Source organism: Aspergillus japonicus, assembly GCF_003184785.1.
Source record: "Aspergillus japonicus CBS 114.51 unplaced genomic scaffold BO86scaffold_11, whole genome shotgun sequence".
Taxonomy (NCBI): domain Eukaryota; kingdom Fungi; phylum Ascomycota; class Eurotiomycetes; order Eurotiales; family Aspergillaceae; genus Aspergillus; species Aspergillus japonicus.
Genome location: NW_020291648.1, coordinates 1 through 17,043, shown reverse-complemented (window position 1 = coordinate 17,043; position 17,043 = coordinate 1). Strand labels below are relative to the sequence as shown.

The following is a 17,043-nucleotide window of genomic DNA, read 5'->3' as shown; positions in this document are numbered from 1 at the left end:
GCGTCTGTTTTGATCCTTCACGGAACCACCCTCGAACCGCACGAATCCCCACCGCAGCAGACGCAGAGCGGGCACGAACGCCAGAAGAAAGAGGCAGCAGGTTGTATAACTTGTCGTCGTCACGGCATCCACAGGTTTGTCGTAGAGCTGCAGCAGACTGGCTATGGAAGGCTCATAGCGGCCGCGTTTGCAGGGTCGAAGTGGGCGAAGGTCGATGGGAGGAATAAACAGAGAAATCCGTCTCTCAAGCAACGAACGCAGCGGTTGTTTGGGTCCCCGTCACGTGCTCCCATGCGGCTTAGCTAAGATGCATTCTTCGCGGCCAAACAAAACATCCCTGCAGAATGCAATCAATCTTCGCTAGTCCTTGCGTCCGTTAGGGTCAAATGAGCTGTTCAGAGCACTCTGGATTGTCAATGTATTTGATCTGACCAGTATTTCCCATCGACACTATAGTCAGTACAGTATGTACGTTGCACATATGTGTGATGATATTGTTGTTGTAGAAGAGATGCAGCTCTTCCGTCGACCCATGGTTCGTCAGCCCAATGACTAAGCCAATTAGTTCTCGGCCCAACTTCACCTGCCACCACAGAAGCTTATGACCTCATTTTATTCAATGCCATGTTTGAGTTCATAGTCAATCAGCCTGTAGATTACATGATCCTCGATCGGCCAGCATTGTTGCATATCATTAAATGAACAGGGTACAGAAAAAGGAATATGAGAATCATATTTTATAATTCATATGACTCTAAGCATTTATAATCAGGAGCCATGATTATGTGCCCCAATATGGTATAAGAATCAACACAAAACAATCCTTTAACCAGCGCCGAACTCCATTGAGCGCCCGCAAATCCGAGTATCATTGTCCATTGAGAAAAGCCCGGTAGACTCAAAACAGTCTATTCCATTTGTGCTTTGAGCCTCCGCTCCCGGGCGTGGCGCCAACCAGGGCCCCAGCGGTCTTCAATCCACAACAATGGAACCATCACCAATGTGATACCCGCAAGCAAGACAAATGTGTAGTCTGCCCCCAACGCTTCCAGAATGGGCTGTACAGCCGCCACACCTGCAGCTCCTATCAAACATCGCATCAGGTTGTTCACCGCTGTTGCGCTGGCGCTTGCTCCGGGATACAGATCGATGACCAACGCGCTGTTGATGGTGAAGATTCCCGTCGCACAGAAGGCGATGAAGTATTGCAAGATAATGGGAACAGCAACATGGGTGCGGAGAGACACGCCATAGACCGCTGTAGTCACGATGAAGATGGCAGTTATCCACCAAGTGTTTCGCATCCGAGCAACCTCAATGGGGAAGTCCGAGTGTGATTTGAGATTGACTCGAGTGCCCGCCGGATATCCATGTTTCTCGCAATATTCGCGCTCCGTCACGCGGTGGTTGTAGTCCATAAGATACCCCACCAGGTAAGATCCTGACATACATCCAAATCCTGTTTTGTTGACATTAGCAATCTGAAATCTCTGGTAGTGTCTGCTGAGAGCTCGACGTACCGTTGCCCAGAAATGTCAACCCTACTTCAAGAGACGATAGGCCATAGACCTCGCTGAAGAGATCCGTGGTGCTCGATGTCACCATGCTCCAGACAGTGTACACTATACTCCCAAAGAATAGTGTGATAAAGACATCCCTTTCGGCCAGGAACTTCAGTGGTGCACACACAGTCCGCCAAGTCACCTTCGCCTTTGTGGACCCCGGTTCTGCACCCTCGACGACACCGGGCTGGCTCGTGAAGTGGTATAGAAAAGGCCTGTGGAGGCCATGAAGCTTCACAGTGCCATTGCCAGCAATGGGGCGGAGCGTTTCTGGGAGGAGAACCAGGATTGACACTAGACTCACGCCTCCAAGAATGGTCAGGAACCAGAAGATAGACCTATATCCCAGGTACTGGGTCAGCAGGCCACCAAAGACTGGGCCAATGCCCTGTCCAAGCATGCGGACTATCATTCTTGTCAGCGTACATGCCACCGAATCCTTCCGAATCTACAGAGTCAATTCTACTCACCCCCGCCGAAGATACCCACTAAGCTACCCCGTTCTGCAGAAGTGGTGATGTCGCCAATAACTCCAGCCCCTGCATAAACGTTAGGAGTGCTGCAGCAGTGAAGCCCAAATGTCAACCTTACCTATGGAAATGGTAGCCGCACTACCAGCAGCCTGAAGAGCGCGAAATGCCATTAGCTCGCCATAGTTCTTGGACTCGGCCAGTGCGATGTTTGCTACTAAGTAGACAACAAAGGTGCCGATGAAGACAGGGCGTCTTCCTAAAGCATCTGAGAGCGAGCCCCAAAAGGTCGGCGCGAGGCCTTGGACAATCATGTATATTGTGATAGTGAGAGTCGCCAGCGTCATGCTGACATTGAGTGACTGTTCCACATTCAGTAAACATGTCTGGATCTTCGGGAGGTCCGAGCACTGCCTGGATTATGCTCTGGATACACACCTTCGATACATCGTCCAAAGCAGGGAAGTAGATATTGGAGGACAACGGTGAAAAGATGGCGGCCATAGAGACAATGCATACCATCTGCAACTTGCGGGACCGAGTGAAAATATGATGTGGTGGAGGCTCAGATGATTGACCCTCGAATGTGGATGGGTCTCGCGAGATCGAACCCTTCTCTGAGTCTTGATCCGTTGAGGAAGCCACCGAGGAAAGTTGTGGCTCTGGGAACTTTGTGGTATCTTCTCTCGAGATGGCCATGTTTACGACTTGATTGCAGGTCCAGCCCTGAAGCAACTTGCTAAGCAATAGTATCCAAATTCAAAGAGGATATACAAGAAGAGTGTTTCTGCAGACGGACAATGTGCGAGGCCAGTGCACTATATGTCCCGGAGTTTTCCATGTCATTGATGCCACGGACAAAACGCGCTCGGACTCCGACAAAGGAAAGGACTAGGCATCTCCACTGCGGAGCATGTTTGATAGATGAGGTCAATCCGAGGACCTTCCTAGATGGGAGTCAAGTGGGTAACACATAGAAGCCTTATCGCATGCACGAGGGCCCGAGTTGGAGGGACCTTCGTCTCCGACCGGTCTCACTTGGCACCCAGCAGGCTAGGTCACATTGGGGCAGATCCAAGCCATTGGGCAGCCGCTGGAAGTGGGAGATATGAAGTGGGAACAACAAGGGTCTGGGAGAGACAAGACGGGGCTGATGTGACGACGAGTGGTCAGGAGTATGAGCTCTGCAATCCATTGAGGGCTGCCGAGACCGTCGACTAGCGCTCGAAGCTGGGAGCTGACGAATGCAATCCACCTGCAGCATAGGATTGGTGTGTTTCAGGGATCCGGCGCATCTGTCATGTATCGCAGAATCTAGAAAGAGCGGAGCAAGTGTTCGGAAATCTGGACGGTCTATTGAGAGACGGCGGCATCAGGACCAGCGGGTCATTGTGGCAACGGACGATCATCACCGGCGAAACTGTTGACCAACGGAGCCGGAGTCTTTCACGTGCATGTTCAAGACCGGAATATCTTCAAGGCGTGGTTGTTATCTGAGATACCCTTGAGCTTTTCATCAGCTTTGCCTGTCCATAGCAGATACCGACTGGCAATTCGTTGGTACAATGTGATCATATTCAAATGTGTTCGGCTCTGTTGTTAATCTTGTCCCTTCAGTGCCAGAAGGGTTGGGCATGGACGAAGATTTACAGGAGAGACCGATATGGTCATTGATAGGCAAGATCCTCATTCTCAGGATTTGCATGGATCTCGGGGATCTACATCGGCACCATTCGCACTCAGGGTGGAGGGAGGGCCGGGGGGTGGGCTAGAGTCCGGTTAACCCGAAAACCGGTGCCCACTGCCTCCGAGTTGTTGCCTTGGCCTTGACATGATGGCCGGTCCCGCATGCTAAGGTGTTAGACTAGAAGATCTGATTTCCATGCAGCTTCGCCCGCCGCGGAGTTTAGATTCTGCTCTGGTGGATTTTCAGCGGCAATCACGGTCTGGATGGAGCCTAATGCCTAGCCTCTCCCTTAAGCTTAATTATGTGACCCGAAATAAAAAAGGGGGGAGGTTCAGAAAGATAATAAAATCAATTCTCTGGTCTTCAACAGCAAGGCCATATTGAGAACAAAGATCTACAGCATAGTGCGGATGGACAGGGCCAACTGCGGCGTATGCAATAATAGCCCGTGATGACGAGGACTCTCGAGCATCGGTAAATCACTGGATGTGCGCAATCGCAGTCATCTATTTGGGGGGGGGGCGCGGAGGGGCAGCGGACAACAGAGCAGGGTAGAGACAGATCACAAATAGTGTATCGCTCGATTCGGTCAATTGCGGAGCACGATGATGCTGTTGATGCTCTTGGGGTTTTCCCAAGGAGGAAACTCGTCTCGGCCGTCATCATATTCATGTTTCTGTTGGCCTGAGATCGGTATCACATTGCTCAGAAATTGAAAATGTAAAATGACCTGGACTAAATTTAGTAAGATACCTGTGACCTAGGTGTCAAGGATCAGTCAAATTTCAGACGAGAATAAAGAAGGCCAAGCGATAAGAGAAGATGGATGGGATGTGACGGTAGAAAGTCGGAGAATCGCACGAGTGTACTGTACTCGTTCTCCAGAACCTCCTATCATCCGCCATGTCAAACTTGGCGAACAAGACTCGGGGGGGGGACAGAACAGGGGGGGAGGGGAAGGGGAGAGAAGAAGATAAAAAAGAAGGAGAAACATAGCAGAAATCAGGGATAAACTGAGGGAGGGAGGATTGATAGACGGTGTGATCCTCGGGACTAATTGGGTTTGTGATGACTAGTTCAAGAGATTAACGAGGTTAACTTTGAGAAGTGGAGCTTTCGAGGGATGGTTCGGTGGCGGCGCAGATCGACACCGCCCGCGCCAAGCTCCGGTTGGCTTGCCGTGATTGAGCCTGACTTTTCAATTTAGTAGTAGTATAGATACTAGATAGTACAAGTACAGTAAAGTACTATACATATAGCAAGTATCCCACCGATATGTATACTCCTGGATTTACCAGCAGAAGACTCGATTACACCTGTGTTATAGCATATCTAGAGCCATATATGATGTGGACAAGCTCCAAGTACAACTATGGCGGGTGTGGAGTAGAAAAGGATATAAAAACTCATCAAACTACGGAGACTTACTATACATACCACGTAAATAGGACCTGCACTTGCTCACCGTCATGTTACTACTAATTGACGCGACCACATCGCATGACAAGTACACTATAGCCACAGTGGTCTTATCGCAAACCACATCACAACAAGCCTTGGCAACAATAGTGTCTCAGTCCCAAGCCCACGTTCTGCAAGCCGCATGAGTTGGAAGTGACTTGGAACTGCCAGTGGCCCACTTGCTTCAAAGACAATCAAGCTGGAAAAGAGAGATTCCGTCATGGATACCTAGGCCATAGCTACCACACGCTCCACTGCAGCTTACTATGTACCCTACCCTATTCAACCTAGTCGGTCCGTTTCTCAACACCACAACATAGCTAAGTATCATTCTTTATAAGATCAAAGGTGATCCCACATGACCACTGGTATTCTCTAAGAGGACCCTTATCACTATTTGTCACTATGTCAAAAGTCATCACCCGTTCTTATCCCATTCAAATTGGACTCGATCTTTCATAGAACATCGCTGGAGGTATATGTTGTTATCTGCGGCTACGGCTACCGATCAACCAAATTGATACAGTCTGCAGGTTGCATCCCATGGACCCCTGTCACATCCCTGCTGGTTCGGAAAGTGATTGATGGTACGGAGTAAGTACTAAGTACAGTACTTTGTACCAAGTCAGTGCATGATCTCCCACTCTCCCATCCAGCCAACTACCTACAAGTGGTGAATGCGGTTCTTCTGACACCCTTACCACGCCGAGTCTTGGCTGCAGCTGCAGGGCATTCGGTTGAAGAGAGGGGCAAATGCAGTTCAATCAATCCATTTGGTCTAAGCCTCCCTACCCCTCTCTCATCCCGTTCTTTGTATACGGAGTAGCCATTGAATATTGATCGATAGCACTACAGGGTATGACCGGGATGAAAGGCCCCGCCGCCAAGTATACCTACCCTGTGCTTTTGGTTCTGAACAATGTCATCATGAGGACCCTGGCAAACAATGTCCATACCTGACCTGTGTGCTAAGGAACTGTGAGCTAATTGATAGTTCGAGCCGTTCAACTTGCAGAGGGGCGTAGAGAGCAAGTGATTCCCGAGTCACGATCGACACCGTCGCAAGAAGTCAGTACAGGATGATTCGGCAAGCATGAGTGCTTTGTTTGATGAGACCCTGTTCTCCCACACCACATTACATCAACCCATCCGCTGCGTGTCAGAATTTTTCTTTTCTTTTTTTTACGGTACACGATTATTTTCTGCCACGAGAATGGCTCCTGCATTAGTACTGGACTTGGTGGATCTGCTCGGAGTTGTTTGGACGTCGGACGGCAGGCTCGGGAAGCCGAGAATCGAGCTTTCGGGCATCGACCGTGACCAAACGGCTTTCGGGTCCTTCATGTGAGAATCGCTGCTGTTTGTGGTCCTCGAATGGAGACGAGAAGCGCCATGCGTCATGTCTAGGATAAGTCAAAGAGGTTGGCCGTCTTGTGTGTGGCTAGGCCGATCTACACCAGAATACCGTGGCAGAGACTCGCATCAAAAAGCCGTCCGTCTTGGCCGATGCTCATTTAATGGTGGTGCCTACAAGAATTCTCCCGCACGTGGGCCTGTGGATAAGAAATCAAATTTACATACCAGACCTAATTACTGCCTTGCATCTTCTAAACAAAGGAAATATATCGACGAGGGGGATAAGAGATCAGATAGAAAATACAGAACAGCCACCATGGCTCGGGCAAATAAGGAGAAAAAATCGTCTAAATGATAAATGGAAAGGATGAGCGGAAGCACGACCTCCTTCACATGTCTGCCTGATTGATAAAGACAAGAAAATCGCTCATACCATCCAGAAAAAGACGCTGCAGGATTATGTCATATCTCCGCCGGGTGCAAAGTGATGATCACTTAATCTAGACCAGGTCCCTCTTGACGAATTCGGCCAACAGGGCCTTGCCAAGAGCAGCGGGACTTCTCTCGACAATGACACCAGCCTTCTCCAGGGCAGAGATCTTCGAGTCGGCACCACCCTTGCCGCCGCTGACGATGGCACCGGCGTGACCCATACGGCGGCCCGGGGGAGCACTGATACCGGCAATGAAACCAACAGCAGGCTTGTTGTACTTGTTGTTGGCCTTGAGGAACTCGGCGGCGTCCTCCTCAGCGCTACCACCGATCTCACCGATCATGATGATACCATCGGTCTCGGGGTCCTCGAGGAAGATCTTCAAGCAGTCGATGAAGTTGGTTCCGGAGAAGGGGTCACCACCGATACCGACAACCAGAGACTGACCCAGACCGGCCTGGGTGGTCTGGTTGACGGCCTCGTAGGTCAGGGTACCGGAACGAGAGACGATACCGACACGGCCACGCTTGTGGATGAATCCGGGCATGATACCAATCTTGCATTGGCCCTAGCGCATCGAATAACACCAGATGTTATTACCAGGGATCACTAGTGGCTTGGGGGCTTGAGTACTTACGGGAGCAATGATACCAGGGCAGTTAGGACCCACCAGACGGGTCTTGTTCTGCGTCTTCAGGATGTCCGTGATACGGACCATGTCTGAGCACTCGTTTATCAGTAATCCGACCCGAACAGGGATCTAACGCGCTCGCTTATCCAAGAGAACATACCGTGCTGAGGAATACCCTCGGTGATACTATATCAAGATCAGCGCCAACCCACTTTCCGGATGTTCACCAAGGTACGTACCAGACAGCCAGAGGGATTTCGGCCTCGATGGCCTCCTCGATACCCTTGGCAGCCAATGGGGGACTGCAACCATTAGCACCTCACATGGAAATCTGCAATCAACAACACCGGGTCCTTACGGAACGAAAAGCGCAGTAGCAGTGGCGCCAGTCTCCTTCACAGCCTCGCTCACGTTGGCGAAAACGGGTCTGTCGAGGTGCAGGGATCCGGCCTTCTTAGGGTTGGTTCCACCAACGACCTTGGTGCCTGGCAGTTGTGAGTTTCGCGTACGTGATCATTTAGAGGGTTCTAATCCGCTTGGCGCATGCGCCGATAGGGAGAGGAACTGGAGAAATTAATACCGTAGGCAATGGCTTGCTCGGCATGGAAACTGCACCCGGACGGGAAAAAAGCAACGTCAGCGATATAACCTTGACAAGCTTTCCAAAATGGAACAAAATACGTACGTTCCCTGCTTTCCAGTGAAGCCCTGGAAGATCACCTTGGTGTCCGAGTTGATGCGAAGGTTGTTGACGGTCTCAGAGTAGATGGAGCTAGCTGAAGCTGCGTATCCCCGGCGCTGCGTGGCAGCAGCATTGCGAAGAGCAGAAGCGGTGTTACGGCGGAAGGCCTGCATTTTGGCTTGGAGGGGGGAGAAAAAGGAACCGGGGAGAAAAAAAGAGAGGAGAGGGGACGGATATAAAGAAGCACTCGAAAAGGTATGAGTGGTCCTGGGAGAGGGAGGGTTGAATTAGGAGGGTATACAGAGGGAAGAGGCCGGTTCAGAAACGCGATTTGGGAACTTTCGGGACAAAGCTTTAAGCGGGATCCGAATTGTCACGGGCGGTCGGTTTTCGCTCTCTGTCTCTCTCAGTCACTTTACTTTACTTACTCACCCTCGGTCCTCCCGCTTTTTTTTCCCTTTCCCTTCCACGCTTGCCGCGTGCCATACCCGAGTCACAAGTTACAAGTCACCAGTCACCACTTATCCAGTGGTTATTCCAATCATTATAATTATTATTCTTATTATTATTGTCGCTCACTCACTCACTAAACTATATTCTTGGACCCCGAGCGAGCGAGCGATCTTCACGGGCGCCGCTACTAATTTGAAGAATAACCTCCGCAATTCCATTTGCGCGACCGTCGCCCGCATCTCCAACCCAACCCAAGATGGCGACCGTCACCATGACTATGCCGCCACCATCCTCGAAGCCCAAGAAAAATGCCAAACTTCCCTCAGAGAATGAACGTTTTATGCGAGCTTGTTCTGATATCGCGAATGCCCTAATTCAAGACCATGAATCACAGAGGGATCCCACGAAGCCCCGCAAAGATATCAACCTCAACAAGCTGCGGGGTCAAATCGCCAAAAAGCATGCCCTGTCCACTCAACCCCCATTGACAGCCATTATCGCGGCAGTGCCCGAGCACTACAAGAAATATATCCTTCCCAAATTGATTGCCAAACCAATCCGTATGTTGTTTCGTGCCTTCTCGAGGTATGCCGTCTGCAGATACTAAACAGTGGCCGCTAGGAACCTCCTCCGGTATTGCCGTCGTCGCCGTCATGAGCAAACCCCACCGTTGTCCCCATATCGCATACACCGGAAACATTTGTGTCTATTGCCCCGGTGGCCCCGATTCCGATTTCGAGTATTCGACGCAGTCCTACACTGGCTACGAGCCCACCTCGATGCGCGCCATCCGTGCCCGCTATGATCCTTTCGAACAGGCTCGAGGGCGTGTTGATCAGATCAAGTCCCTCGGCCACAGCGTGGATAAGGTGGAATATATCATCATGGGTGGAACGTTCATGTCTCTTCCGGAAGACTACAGAGAATCGTTTGTGGCCCAGCTTCATAACGCTCTGAGTGGCTATCAAACAGACAACGTCGACGAAGCGGTGCAGGCTGGTGAGATGAGTAACATCAAGTGCGTCGGTATCACCATCGAGACCCGTCCGGACTACTGTCTCGACACTCATCTGAGCAGTATGTTGCGCTATGGCTGCACGCGACTGGAGATTGGAGTCCAAAGTCTGTACGAGGATGTTGCCCGGGACACGAACAGAGGCCATACTGTCGCGGCGGTGGCGGAAACCTTCAAGCTCGCAAAGGATGCCGGCTTCAAGGTGGTCAGCCACATGATGCCCGATCTTCCCAACGTGGGCATGGAGCGCGATCTCTTCCAGTTCCAGGAATACTTCGAAAACCCAGCTTTCCGGACCGACGGTCTGAAGCTCTACCCCACCCTTGTCATTCGTGGAACCGGTCTCTACGAGCTATGGAGAACCGGTCGGTACAAGAACTACACCCCGAACGCGCTGATCGACCTCGTTGCCCGTATTCTTGCCCTGGTGCCCCCGTGGACTCGTATCTACCGTGTCCAGCGCGACATCCCCATGCCGCTCGTCACTTCCGGTGTCGAGAACGGCAACCTGCGCGAGCTCGCCTTGGCCCGCATGAAGGACTTTGGAACGACCTGTCGCGATGTCCGGACCCGAGAGGTGGGCATCAACGAGGTCAAGAACAAGATCCGACCTTCGCAAGTGGAGCTGGTTCGTCGGGACTACTACGCCAACGGGGGCTGGGAGACCTTCCTGGCCTACGAGGACCCTAAGCAGGATATCCTGATCGGTCTTCTGCGCCTCCGCAAGTGCAGCGCCACGCACACCTTCCGCCCCGAATTCACCGGCCAGCAGACCAGTATTGTCCGGGAGCTGCACGTCTATGGCTCGGCGGTGCCCCTCCACGGCCGTGATCCCCGCAAGTTCCAGCACCGCGGATTCGGCACTCTGCTCATGGAGGAGGCCGAGCGGATCGCCCGTGAGGAGCACGGCAGTCAAAAGATCAGTGTCATCTCCGGCGTAGGTGTCCGCAGCTATTACGCTCGTCTGGGCTACTCCCTGGACGGTCCGTACATGTCCAAGACGCTGGATCTAATCGAAGATGAGGAGTTCTTCTGATCTCTCCCCGAGCGAGATCGCTGATGTTTTCATGATCCCATTGCCTCCGGTTGAAAGAGATTCCCGAGGTCTGTATTATCTGTCCAAAAGTGCTTGTTTTCTCTAGGCCATGGGTTGGTCCGCGCATCGGGGCGTTTAAAGGAGTGTTGTTGTTCGAAACGAAAAGCGATTTACGGCGGCTGTTTTTTTTTTTTTTTTTCCTTCTGCCTTACATATTTTTGGCTAGGTTTTAAGAGCGACGTGGATGGCCTACTTGCTTACAGGGGTGCCAATGACTTATAGAATGCGTTGTATCTATCTAATCAGAAAAGAAAGTGGCGAGTTTGGAGTCTATACCTCTACAACAATAACGCATAGGCGGTGGTTTAGAAAGGACTTGTGCAATGGCTAGATGGATTGGATGCCGGGGAGATACATAAGCAGGAGCAGAAGTAACCGACACGGAAGCAGCAACACGCGCTCTTTCACAGGACTAAACGTACTATATACAGACATACCATACCATACACCATCTTCATGGGTCTATGAAGAATAAACAAGCGAACAATATCACCAAAAATGGGAGTGAAAAGAGGATCGGGCACTTCGCTCGAGGAAGAAGCGGATAGCGGCGGTTCAGGTGCCCTTCCCCCGCCGCCGAGGACCAGATGCCAACCAAATAAAATCCCCTAATGCGGCCTGTATAGCAAGGCAGCTCGTGATTCAATCTTCTAACCCCCGGAGAGGAAGATGACACACAGGCACGCAACTTCTTTGAAAAGGGGATCGAACGATGCAGCAGCCAGCGCCTAAATCAGCAAAGAACCATGATCCCCCGGATCCGCGAACCCGACAAAGCAAGCCCACACGCAGTTGTAAACGACGTTCATTTCAAGATAAGGATATAAAACACGGTGCGTAGTATAGGGCGGGAATAAGGTTTGTGGAAGACATAAGAGCAGGGGAGGATTTCGGAAAAACCGGGTGTGTGTTGTGGATTTAGCTCAAAGAGATGGCGCCGCCCCTGCGGCTTCTCGTGTGCAGGTAGGCCTGGAAGGCGCAGAAAACGAAGAAGGCCTGTAGGAAGCGAGGAAAATAGACCGTACGTTAGCATCTGTCATGGGTGATTCTCTTCTGGTCTGGCAGGAGCTGGGTGGAATCATGGATGTGGGTGGGTGGGACGTACGACGTATACAAGGACAGCGGTGTAGATGGAGGCAGCGACTGCGGCGCCATTCTCGGGCTCTTCTTCACCACCGGTGAAGCTGTGGTGTTCTCTCTGTTTGTGTCCGGGGTTAGTCGGGGCGGTTTATTTGAGCGGGGTGTGAAGCGGCTGGAGTCTCGTGGTAGGAAGTGAGATAAGTGCCATACTTGGAATAGCGATCCGAGGACTGAGAGAATGACGATGGCGAAGAGAGAGATGACCACGCTAGGTATGTTCAGTCACTTATCTCAAATGGATACTTGAGGTGTTGCAGCTTGAGGGATCTGAGTTTACCAGGACCAAGCGTTCAACAAAGATACGACGGGCTTCATCTTGTGGGCTGAGGAGGGGGCGATAGCGTGTAGGCTGACGATACGAAAGGTAGGAAGGAGGGTGGATCGGGCCGGTCAAGCTGTATAGGAATAGGCTGAGGGTAAATATACTCTTATATTGTGCGGGATCTAATTTTAAAACAAGCAAGATGCAGACAGATGAAGAGAGCGAGATAGAATTGAAGCAGGGCTGAGATTCAGTTGGAGAAGCTGTGATGTCGAGGAAGTCGGCGGTGCGGGTGCTGGTGCGGTCAACGCTAGGCCGCATTCGGCACCGATGGTCTTTCCGGTCGTCTCGACCTGCGACGAGTGGCCGCCTCATTCCACTGGGGAATTAGGATACTATAGACAGAGGTGTACACTATGTGTTGTACACATGTCTGTCAGTGAAATATCGCAGTCTGTTGAGAATAATAGTACTTTGTGAGTAATTGAGTTGAGGGTAACCATTAATGGTAACATTAAACGCTGCTAAATAGTATATTTTTTTGTTTCTGGCCGCTTGGGGGTGTATATATATGTACATCGGCTCAGACATAATCGGCTGTCCTGGATCTGGGAGGTATTTCCCTGGATGCCCAACTAATGCGCCTTGTTCCATTCTATACATTCATCGAACGTTACCCCAGAGCCACCAAAGATGTCTAAGGCACTTCCAATGGTCAAGTCAACCCTCCCCTGACTGCTGGCATGAACCATCTCCAAATCCTGCAAACTGCGAGCGCCACCGGCATAGGTGACAGGGATTGTGCACCACTGGGCTAGTTTGGCGATGAGCTCTTCATCGACACCCTGCTGCAGCCCCTCTACATCAGCAGCATGGATGAGAAACTCGGAGCAGTAAGGTTCCAGCAATGAGATCGACTCTGCTTCAGTTAGTCTTACAGCCTGGCTCAGACAGTAGCAAAACGATAGCACAGGGACTGCAATCGCCAGGCATATTTAACACCTGTCCACTCCTGCCTCAAAGACGAGCAAGGATGGGCGAGCGAGTCAATGGAATTCATGTGCAAGAACTTGCCTTGGTTGATCTCCATCTCGGTAATGGTCTGCCAGCGGTTCATGGCTACAAACCACGTATTGTCCTTTCTACGGCAGCTCAAATCCAAGACCAGCTTTGATCGATCGCCTCCAAGGGCAGAAAGAACGGATTCAAGTCGCTCCTTCGAGAACTTGCCCTCTGGAAAGAGGAATGATGTAATGATCACCTACGAGATTGGGTCAGTCATGACAAGGCTGCACGCTGCTAGTGCCAGACACAGTGAAATCCAGGCAGAAAACAAGAATAGATGAAGTGAAATCGATCCCATCAGAGGACCGTGAGGGAAGCGATACCTGCAGCTGAGCTGCAGGCTGGGTTCCCGCTGTGAGACAGCAAGCGCGGACATAGAGGCTCACCTTCTCGGCACCCTGGTCAATCCAGTACTGAGCGTTCTTATCGGTGATCCCTCCAGCAACTTGCAAACCGTTGGGCCAGGTTCGGAGTGCCTCATGCGCTGCCTCATCGTTGCCTGGGCCCAGCATCACGACATGCCCGCCGCGCAAATCGTGCTGCCGATATAACTCAGCGTAGTGGCCGGCGGGGAGCTTGGAGACATAATTCGTCTTCAGATCGGCGGCAACATTGCTTAGGGTTCCGCCCACGATCTGCTTGACTTGCCCCGAGTGAAGATCGATGCAAGGGCGAAATTTGGTCATTTTGGATTCAATGATTTGTTCAGTGCCTTCTTGGAATTGCCGCGGCGCACTACGAACTCGATTATAATCTGTGAAATCCGACGCGACGAGGGGTCGGGCCTATCTTATCGCACGTGACAGCACACGATAATGGCTGACATAAGCGCATTTTTGCGGCTAGTCTTCTGGATCTCAATCGCATGGGCCTTTTTTTTTTTTTGTTTTCTCGTGGCTTTTCTATACTTAAGGCTTTGGGTTCCCCACGCTCATTTGTTCAGCAATACAAGGATTTATAAAGATGATTGGGAAACGGAAGAGGGACACGGCCGTTGTGTCGAGAGCTACAACTTCAGATGACGAGGAGACGCCGCAGACAACCGCTGAGTCCTCCCAGGACATTTTCCGCAAATTCTTCGAAGCTCAATTCCAGCCGTTGGATGTACCCGGGGGTCAGGTAGCCCGCAGCGATGACTCAGAAGATGAAAGCGACGAGGAAGACTTGGAGGCCTCCGATGCGGAGTCGGATTGGGATGGTATGAGCGGAGACGAAGAAGAGCCAGAGGAAGTCCAAGTAATTGAGCATCGGGACGTAAAGTCTCAGGACTTGATGGACAAGAAAGCTCGTAAGGCCTTCATGGTAGGACATACTTGGTGGCCCATTGAAATCGAGTCTCCTAACGCTGGTGCAGACCGCCAAACCGCCATCCTCAATCTCCGAGCGAACCACGACCAAAACGCCGAAGAAAGATACCGGCGATGACAACGATGACAAAGAAATTGATGCGGACCATCTGAAGAACGATCTCGCACTGCAACGTCTCCTTAAGGAATCTCACCTTCTCGACTCAGCGTCCGATCTTGCTCCGACCGGCAAGAATCGCATCAAAGCTCTTGATTTGCGAATGCAGGAACTAGGATCTAAAGAGTCCTTGTACAAGCAAATGATGCCATCTTCTCACCGGAGAGGCATCAAAGCTAAGGCGGAAATGAAAGAAAACAAACGTCGGAAGGAAGCCAGAGAAAATGGAATTATTCTCGAAAAGCCGGCACCTAAGTCGAACACCAGCAGCGACAAACGGCGAGAACGTGGTGTTGGAGGGCCCTCGATCGGAAAGTTTGCAGGTGGAACTCTGAACCTGAGCAAACATGACGTAGCCGCTATCCAAGCATCAGGCCGGTCAAGCAGCAGAGGCAGGGGCGGCGGTAGAGGCAGAGGGAGAGGGAGAGGCAGAGGCAGAGGACGTCGCTAGTTGTCGATTCTGGCCCATGACACCTGACACCTACGCATGACATGCATCGCGTCCACATTCCCTCGAACCTCTTGCATCCAAAACACGCTACCGCTGTGCATAGTGCCTCCGGCTCAGGGCGTATGCTTGCCTCAGTATCGATTGTCCGCGAAGAGAGGGGCTGTAGTTGCTTCCGACCACGCGAGTGGCCTCGAACTGCGAATCTGTTTCACCAGCTCGCCTTGACCCCTATTTGCGAGAACGAACGCCTCCATTGACGGCGTGATAGGATGTTTCCAGTGTTCCTGACTCGCGCCAAGTTGGAAGAATGACAGAACCCTCACCGCAACTCCTCTCGTGTTGAGTGTACCTAGATGGAGCGGACCTTCAGCCTGCGACGTTGAGTCTACTATCGAACTCCTAACTTGATCGCACAAACCTTATTCTGCCCACCCTTGGACCGGGGCTGCGAAGCACGTACCCTTAGCGTGGGATTGTTCCAGATATGGCGAATTCTCCGAGACGAGCTAATGTTTGAGAAGGGGGACCCCCAAACCTGAGACAGATCGCTTCGTTTAGCATGTTTGGGGATTCTCAACATGCATGGAGATATAGCGAAAGCCGTTTCCCCAGTGGTTGACTCCAGTCAGTCACATAGCGCTAATCTACAAACACTTGAATGAAGCATGATCACGCGTGTTGATTTTGTGCCTGAATTTCTTATCACACGTAAAAATAGAACAAGTGCGGGTTAGTAGTTAGTGGTTTCGCAGTTTAGTATACGGGAGTTTAAGTAACGCGTTGTGCTTAGGGCCTTGCCGACTTCTAATGAATTGAAATTAGGCGTATTTAGGTTATACTTGCATTAGCACTGTGATGCAATGGTACGAGTTCTCGCCAACACAATGTTGAGATGGAGCATCTTCTTTCTTGGGGGTTCCTTTTGTTTGTTTGTTTGTTTGTGGACTTCCGCCAATTAGGCTTATTGTTCTTCTAGTTTACTCCGTAGATTGAGCATTTTTACCCCTATTCTATTTTTTTTTTGTTGTTGTTTCCTCGGGAGGGAAAACTTCAGACCAGACCAGGACTGAATGGGGAACTAAGGGGAAATCGAACATCCGACGATATGATCGAGATTTTGCGGTTCGGTGGTTGAACTAGTGGTGACGAGCCCAGTTCATGGATCATTGTTCCTTGATCCCCACCGGAGACAAGCAGTTCGAGGTCCTTTTCCACCCACTGTGCCCACTGCCGGGGTACCTGCATGAAGGAACCTGAGAGTAATGGGTTTAGTGCGCCGTGGATTAGTAGGGTAATGAATCTTATGATGGAGTGGGAAGTTTTTTTTTTTTGTTTCCCATCGGCGCCGTAACCGTGGATGACGAACCGACTAGTCAGGCACAGTTTCTACCTGTCGATTGTGATTTGTTCAGGCGATGCTCGACTTTTGGGACGACTATGCGGAGGGGTTCGAATCAGTCTCATTAGTCAGTCACGGATGAGTAACGTAATCGTCAGCCGAGCGAGCCACGCAAGCGAGCGAGCCAGCAGATCCACCAAATGCAGCACCAACATGGATTCTTGATTTGTATACAAATATATGGTGTTTTGAAGCATTAATTACACTATTTTAAACATCTTTTTACACAGTTCTTCGGTTTGGACACCTTGTACGTATATGTCCTTAAACACCGCACTCGCTGCACCTGGGAGGTACCCGGCGGCGAGGCTGATTCTGATCCTCAATCTAAAGGGCTTCATCCTTTTTATACTCGCGTTGGAATGCCTCCCTTGCTTCGCTAACAGTAAGGCCATTAAGGCCTGTAAGCTGCTTAT

General features: G+C 51.0%; 6 protein-coding genes across 6 annotated transcripts; 2 read left to right on the top strand and 4 right to left on the bottom strand.

Moving 5' to 3' along the window:
• Positions 1-908: 908 nt before the first annotated feature.
• Positions 909-2,731, bottom strand: BO86DRAFT_308170 (MFS transporter; the record flags this gene model as incomplete). Its single annotated transcript, XM_025667767.1, has 5 exons — positions 909-1,459; positions 1,521-1,967; positions 2,033-2,101; positions 2,154-2,394; positions 2,471-2,731. The coding sequence occupies 5 exons, from the start codon at positions 2,729-2,731 to the stop codon at positions 909-911; spliced, it is 1,569 nt and encodes a 522-aa protein (XP_025529781.1).
• A 4,000-nt stretch (positions 2,732-6,731) lies between these two features.
• Positions 6,732-8,631, bottom strand: BO86DRAFT_387336 (succinate--CoA ligase (GDP-forming) subunit alpha). The gene is made up of 7 exons (XM_025671562.1): positions 8,286-8,631; positions 8,181-8,209; positions 7,959-8,085; positions 7,840-7,902; positions 7,761-7,786; positions 7,607-7,689; positions 6,732-7,537 (listed from the first exon to the last, which is right to left on the bottom strand). The coding sequence occupies exons 1-7, from the start codon at positions 8,453-8,455 to the stop codon at positions 7,037-7,039; spliced, it is 999 nt and encodes a 332-aa protein (XP_025529780.1). The 5' UTR covers positions 8,456-8,631; the 3' UTR covers positions 6,732-7,036.
• A 72-nt stretch (positions 8,632-8,703) lies between these two features.
• On the top strand, positions 8,704-10,908 carry BO86DRAFT_21107 (Elongator subunit ELP3). Its single transcript, XM_025666841.1, has 2 exons — positions 8,704-9,295; positions 9,357-10,908. The coding sequence occupies exons 1-2, from the start codon at positions 8,992-8,994 to the stop codon at positions 10,784-10,786; spliced, it is 1,734 nt and encodes a 577-aa protein (XP_025529779.1). The 5' UTR covers positions 8,704-8,991; the 3' UTR covers positions 10,787-10,908.
• A 407-nt stretch (positions 10,909-11,315) lies between these two features.
• On the bottom strand, positions 11,316-12,501 carry BO86DRAFT_387333 (uncharacterized protein). The gene is made up of 4 exons (XM_025671561.1): positions 12,264-12,501; positions 12,137-12,194; positions 11,952-12,044; positions 11,316-11,842 (listed from the first exon to the last, which is right to left on the bottom strand). The coding sequence occupies exons 1-4, from the start codon at positions 12,299-12,301 to the stop codon at positions 11,765-11,767; spliced, it is 267 nt and encodes an 88-aa protein (XP_025529778.1). The 5' UTR covers positions 12,302-12,501; the 3' UTR covers positions 11,316-11,764.
• Positions 12,502-12,783: 282 nt separating this feature from the next.
• BO86DRAFT_387332 (1-(5-phosphoribosyl)-5- ((5-phosphoribosylamino)methylideneamino)imidazole-4-carboxamide isomerase HIS6) lies at positions 12,784-14,045 on the bottom strand. The gene is made up of 3 exons (XM_025671560.1): positions 13,700-14,045; positions 13,323-13,509; positions 12,784-13,167 (listed from the first exon to the last, which is right to left on the bottom strand). Exons 1-3 carry the CDS (start codon positions 13,997-13,999, stop codon positions 12,884-12,886), a joined length of 771 nt encoding a protein of 256 aa, XP_025529777.1. The 5' UTR covers positions 14,000-14,045; the 3' UTR covers positions 12,784-12,883.
• Positions 14,046-14,276: 231 nt separating this feature from the next.
• Positions 14,277-15,228, top strand: BO86DRAFT_307870 (uncharacterized protein; the record flags this gene model as incomplete). Its single annotated transcript, XM_025667751.1, has 2 exons — positions 14,277-14,615; positions 14,668-15,228. The coding sequence occupies 2 exons, from the start codon at positions 14,277-14,279 to the stop codon at positions 15,226-15,228; spliced, it is 900 nt and encodes a 299-aa protein (XP_025529776.1).
• Between the last annotated feature and the right edge of the window lie 1,815 nt (positions 15,229-17,043).

Coding starts and splice junctions, on each gene's coding strand:
- BO86DRAFT_387333 (XM_025671561.1), bottom strand. CDS start 12,301: ATGAAGCCCGTCGTATCTTTGTTGAACGCTTGGTCCTG. Junction 12,045..12,136: donor TCCTCGGATCGCTATTCCAA/GTATGGCACTTA, acceptor GGACACAAACAG/AGAGAACACCACAGCTTCAC. Junction 11,843..11,951: donor CCGCTGTCCTTGTATACGTC/GTACGTCCCACC, acceptor CGCTTCCTACAG/GCCTTCTTCGTTTTCTGCGC.
- BO86DRAFT_387332 (XM_025671560.1), bottom strand. CDS start 13,999: ATGACCAAATTTCGCCCTTGCATCGATCTTCACTCGGGGCAAGTCAAG. Junction 13,510..13,699: donor TTGACCAGGGTGCCGAGAAG/GTGAGCCTCTAT, acceptor CCAATCTCGTAG/GTGATCATTACATCATTCCT. Junction 13,168..13,322: donor CGAGATGGAGATCAACCAAG/GCAAGTTCTTGC, acceptor TAACTGAAGCAG/AGTCGATCTCATTGCTGGAA.
- BO86DRAFT_387336 (XM_025671562.1), bottom strand. CDS start 8,455: ATGCAGGCCTTCCGCCGTAACACCGCTTCTGCTCTTCGCAATGCTGCT. Junction 8,210..8,285: donor TTCACTGGAAAGCAGGGAAC/GTACGTATTTTG, acceptor GTCCGGGTGCAG/TTTCCATGCCGAGCAAGCCA. Junction 7,787..7,839: donor GAAATCCCTCTGGCTGTCTG/GTACGTACCTTG, acceptor ATCTTGATATAG/TATCACCGAGGGTATTCCTC.
- BO86DRAFT_21107 (XM_025666841.1), top strand. CDS start 8,992: ATGGCGACCGTCACCATGACTATGCCGCCACCATCCTCGAAGCCCAAG. Junction 9,296..9,356: donor ATTGATTGCCAAACCAATCC/GTATGTTGTTTC, acceptor AGTGGCCGCTAG/GAACCTCCTCCGGTATTGCC.